The sequence below is a fragment of the Carassius auratus genome, chromosome 18 (genome assembly GCF_003368295.1).
Source record: "Carassius auratus strain Wakin chromosome 18, ASM336829v1, whole genome shotgun sequence".
In the NCBI taxonomy this organism is placed as follows: domain Eukaryota; kingdom Metazoa; phylum Chordata; class Actinopteri; order Cypriniformes; family Cyprinidae; genus Carassius; species Carassius auratus.
In genome coordinates this window covers 7,264,933-7,270,397 of record NC_039260.1, presented here as the reverse complement: position 1 = coordinate 7,270,397, position 5,465 = coordinate 7,264,933, and the positions used below count along the sequence as shown (strand labels likewise).

Below are 5,465 nucleotides of genomic sequence, written 5' to 3'. Positions count from 1 at the left end.
TGCAGGTTTCATTTTCTTGTACTCTTGTCAATTAGTTACAATGAATGTTGTTTGACTTGTCACTTCTCAGAGCAGAAATTCTTAGTAGAATGAAGTTTGTGAATGCATGTCCTTGCATAAATTTCCAAAATAACCATTTTACAAGAGTAAAATGTTGCTGCCAAAATAAATGCTATAGTTATCATAGCAACGTTTCCCACAGGTTTTGCCACCACTGTATTTAATATTTAGTCATATTTATTAATTTAAAACTTAGTAAGTGCATTTAATCGGAAACTATTTTCTGTCATATATGAGACAAGTACATAAATTAGTCAATAGCCCCACCTCTTGGACATTCTCTAGAGATAATGTCCATTTGGTGTTTTCCTTTTTACTGGCAACTATAAATCAGTATAAGTTGTTTCCATGCTTCATTATTAGGTTTTGAATTAAGTTATACATTATGCCCAGCTTTTGCTTTCGGTTTTTAGAAATAAACTGATGAGACGATTGAGTCCTTGTCCTTCATGTCATTGTTTGACTGTTTTCTGAATGCTTCCAACAGAGGACGCATGAGAGCTCAGAGAGCCAAATTTCCTGTTGAACTGCAGTCAAATATAAGCAAATCCTTTGCCTTATTGAAAATGTTTATGTACCCAATTCTATCATCGTTTTTATGCAAATCAGTACTATCTATTACAAAATGTGTTTCTTCTTCCGTTGTCTGTATGGATATTATAATATCAAATCCTTGTTCAGTAAACGCGCTTTACTGTGATTGGTCCACCCAGAGCAGCGCGGAGAAAAGACACGGTTACCTTGTGACAAAGAGTTTCGCGTGATGCTTCAGCAAAGTTCATGGTTTACACTTTGGGTAATATTGAAATTTTATTTTAAAGTCAGTGAAATAAAAATAAACAGTGAAAAGTTAATATTAGTAAATTATTATTTAGGTTTATTATTCTTCACATAGACAACTTCTGCTAAGGTCCACCAGAGACAATTTATACGAGACGTGCCACTTTCTCAATCCTCCATACTACTAACAAGGATTTGATATTATAATATCCATAGATACAACGGAAGAAGAATCACATTTTTTATTAGATAGTACATGAAAACGATGATAGAATAAGGAAAACCCGTACCGGCAAAGATGGCGAGGACTTTGGGTCCACCCACTTATGTTCTCTTTTGATGTAAATTTGATATTCTACCCACTTATACTTATTCGACACAGTGAACGGATTTGGGAGTATTTAGGCATGAGAGCATCTCGAGGGGGCACTTAACTGGGCAAGGTTTTGTAAGACTTTCAACAAAAGACGGAAACTGCACTCGCGTTCGTCTGTGCACGCGCAGCAAACCAAAACCATGCGCAAGGGGTATGTGAAAAACTTTTATATGTTATGCAAATACACTTGTGTTGTACGTCTTAAAAATGTGATCCGTTTTGAAAGCCGAATTGTTTTGCAAAAGGTAATTGAGTTTAACGTCGTGATTAGTATCGTGTTTTCAGTACTCACTAAAGTTGTGTTTGGTGTTGATCAGTTCTTTATCAGAAATAAAGATTCTCAGTGCTTTTTTATTCTTGCATTGATTTTTTATTTATCTTTACTGTAAATTCCAAGGGATTAACTTTTATGAATTTAAATAATCTCATTGCATAATTTATGTTCATTAAAATAGTTAAAATGGGATTAAATGTAGCGTACTGTATATATTCACAATGTAAATGCTTAATGAAATGTTGATAAATAAATTCAAGATATTGTAAAGTGTTACTTGTGTGTGTATGTTGCAGGAATGATTTTGGGTGGATCCTTGTCCTGTCAGCACTGTTTACTTTCAGTGATGCATCAAGGTAAAGTGAAAAAGTTGAAAAACCTGAGAAGTTTTGAATACAATTTATACAAAAAAACCTTTTATATAATTAATTAGTTTCTCTATACTCTCAGTCAAACTGTCAACCAAGAGCTTTCAGATGTTTTTAATGAGCTCTGGAAGCTGGATGTGAATCGCCTGAAGCCTGGGACTCATTACAATATCTCACTGCAGGTGTCACTATTTTCTAATGTCAAACATTAAGTATAGTGACAGATCAAGTGTAGCATTTAATTGTCTTACATTTCTTTTAGGGCAAAGCTGGTTACATACCGCAGGGTAGCACCAATGCTATAGACCACGCTTCATCCCCACTGTTTACCAGCGTCGATGAGGCCAAACTGAACTCCATTACCACATATGCACGTACGTTTCATTTGTAAAAACCTCTAACCCCTTTAATTATACTGTCAGTTTGAACAAAAGCTTATTTATCCAAGGAGCTGTGCTGAAACATGCCTTTAACAGGGACACACCAAGATTCTTTTATAAAATATAATTATGTTTAGGCAGGCCGTTCATCTTAAAGCTGATTGTTGGAATTCTGAATTATGGTTTATGTTGCATTCCTTCTCTCCTTTTGATTTATGAGAGAATCCACATGGTTGCTTGTTGCAACATACTACCACATCACATATTTTGAAAACGCAGTACGAGTTCAATAGAATCATGAAATATTGTAAAATACTTTCGTTTGCATTTACGAGACCAGACGGGAAGCATACAAACTTTGTAAGTCATGCTTATTAACATACAAAATGTAGAAACATTTGAAACGGAATAGAAGGAAAATCAGGACAGCATTAAAAGAGCATATATTTTAGGAGCATAGGTTTTTAGTCTTTCTACTTCGTTTCTTAAGTATTTGAAACTGTAATTGCACAAAATCTTGAAGAAATTAAGTAAAGGTAGGTTTACATTTATGAGTATGATATTTACCCACCAAAGTGACCAGACACCAATTGTTTCCACCAACAAACAAAAATGGTCTTCTGTGATTTTAAATGGTTTTGCTCTCCTCTCGACAGGCTTCATGAAGCTTTTAGACAATTATGAGAGGTCTACTGGTGTGGCAGAGAGGGTGACCGCTGAGGAGGTGACTGAAAATAACTCCTTTCTTGATGCTGTCTTGGAGACAGCAGTCATGAAGGTATGAATTCACCCTCTAATAACTCAAGTCCTATCCTTTACCACATAGAAATGCATCTCTTGCTCTTGTTTCTAGAGGCAATGACAAAAATAAAAAGTTGTTTGTAAAGATATAGGGAGAAGATTCTGTAAAAGACACAGTCACCTTTTTTCCCTGTTGCTAACCAAAATATTTTGGTTGTTCCCGGTTGCCACACCCTGTTCTTGGAAGCTGTATATTATGACAAGGGGAAAAGAATGTGGAAGGGTGTATAATGATGATTCTGGGGGTTATTAGATTAGAGCATAAAAGGAATAGTTCACTCAAAAATTTGTTTGTTTCTGAAATTTTACATAATTGCATCAATTGTGCACCAATGGATCCAATTAATCGCACCCAAAATAAAAGTTTTCGTTTACATTATATATATAGTTCTGTACTGTGTATATTTGTTATGTATATATAAATACACACTCATACATTATATATTTTTAAAATATGTACATGTATATATTTATATAATTGATATTATATATAGAAATATTTTTAACATACAAATATAACATGTTTCTTGAAGTATATACATGCATACATAATAAATATACACAGTGCACACACATATTATGTAAACAAAAACTTTTATTTTGGATGTGATTAATCATTTGACAGCACTAATAATAATCAAATGCATTATTACATCTCAGATGGCCTGAGGGTGAGTCAGTTTTTAGAAAATTGTCATTTTGGGTGAACTATTACTTTATATCTTTTATCTTAATTTATTTTTTTTATGTCATGTTTTCTTCCCTCAGCGTGCCCACCGGTACCTGATTGGAAAGGGAAAATCCCGCTCTGATCTGAGACAGTTTAAGAGTCAGTTGTACTACATGTGGTTCCGTCTTTATCACAGAGACAGAAATGGAGGGTAAGCGACTTACACCAGTACAACATACATTTTTGTATATATTTTATTCCATATCTAATCTAATTATAAAAAATATATATCGCCATAAAGGGAGGACTCCAGTGGATTTGAGCATGTGTTTGTTGGAGAAACCAAGTTTGGCAGAGAAATCATGGGTCTTCACAACTGGGTCCAGTTTTATCTGCAAGAGAAGCAGGAGCTTCTTGATTACAAGGGCTACAAAGCCAGGGACAATGATGCGGTACTTTTTTCACCAGTACATCTGAAGAATGTTAAAAGAATGTATTGTTCTATGTGCAGTCTTTGCTGAATCTGAACTTGTTTTTCTTCCATGCAGCCTAATGAAGATGACCATGTCTTGAATGTGCAGTTCAGCTGGCACGGTTTGGTCAAACCAGTGGCCAGTGCATTTGTTGGTGTGAGTCCTGAGTTTGAAATGGCCATCTTTACCATCCTGTTCCTCACGTCCACTGAGAAGAGCACCACGGCCGTGGTCAATCTGGATGAGTACCAGCTGGAGATGGTGGTGTATAGACACGGCCGCTCTATTGGGACCGCTTATCCCAAACTGCTGAGCAGCAACAACAGACACGTATAGATCCCACATACTGTATTACCCTGGCCGTAGCTTTCAAGCTTTTTTTTTTTTCTTTTTTTTCTAACATTTAAAAAAAAAAAAGAGTTTTTAAAGGCATATTGTAATTTTACATAAGTAGACATTTGTTTTGTATTGAAGTCGATGCTAGATGCTTGTTTACTCCACTAATATGTTTAACAGACTACAGTATGCTCATTTAGAAAGTTTTATTATAACAGCAAATATTATATTTCCTCAGAACTGCTTTCGTATGATGGTAATTTCTTGTAGCTTTTATATCTGTTTGCCTATTTTGACTATGCTGTTGTATACATAGTTGGTAATGGAAGCTAGAGATTTCACATTAAAAATAATTTTTTGATCCACTTGTGTGATTATTTGCATAATTCAGTATTTTTTTTTTTTTTTTGAGTAGCTAACATGACATGTAAAGCAGTGACAGTGGTGTCTTTCAATATAGACAACTTTAGATTATTGTATAATTATTACACATACAGATTCATGGCCTCATATTAATGAAAGACGACGGGGAACATTAGTACATTTAGAAATGAATGCCACAGGATTGATCACATTAACAGAAATAAATTCATACATTAAATTATAAAGAATGACATTAACAATTATTTAAAAGATGGTGACCAATTACAGCTTCTACAAATGTTCACTGTCAAACGTAAGAGAAAATGCGTCTACTTTGCCTTTTATTCAATGTTAATAGATCCAGTAAGTAAGAAGATCTGGAGCTTACAGATCCCGGATTTTCAGTGTAATATGAAAGTTGTTTAATATTTTTAATCTGACACGACACTGAAATTCAAAATAGTCTAGTTCTACACTTTTCTGTTGTTTTATCTTATAGTACATGTATGTCATGTATAATGAGATTATTGGAGAGAAAGAAAAAAAAAACCATTGGTCGGAATACATACGCGCGCATGCGTTCC

The 5,465-nt window shown here is 34.4% G+C and overlaps 1 protein-coding gene across 1 annotated transcript; it reads left to right on the top strand.

Moving 5' to 3' along the window:
• Positions 1–1,121: 1,121 nt before the first annotated feature.
• Positions 1,122–4,881, top strand: endouc (endonuclease, polyU-specific C). The gene is made up of 8 exons (XM_026287326.1): positions 1,122–1,367; positions 1,787–1,846; positions 1,941–2,040; positions 2,121–2,232; positions 2,895–3,016; positions 3,808–3,920; positions 4,011–4,161; positions 4,258–4,881. Exons 1-8 carry the CDS (start codon positions 1,357–1,359, stop codon positions 4,516–4,518), a joined length of 930 nt encoding a protein of 309 aa, XP_026143111.1. The 5' UTR covers positions 1,122–1,356; the 3' UTR covers positions 4,519–4,881.
• Positions 4,882–5,465: the final 584 nt, after the last annotated feature.

Excerpts from the sequence above, each read along its gene's own strand:
- endouc (XM_026287326.1), top strand. Across the intron at positions 2,233-2,894 it reads CTCCATTACCACATATGCAC|GCTTCATGAAGCTTTTAGAC; the intron begins GTACGTTTCATT and ends TCCTCTCGACAG. Across the intron at positions 3,921-4,010 it reads CACAGAGACAGAAATGGAGG|GGAGGACTCCAGTGGATTTG; the intron begins GTAAGCGACTTA and ends ATCGCCATAAAG.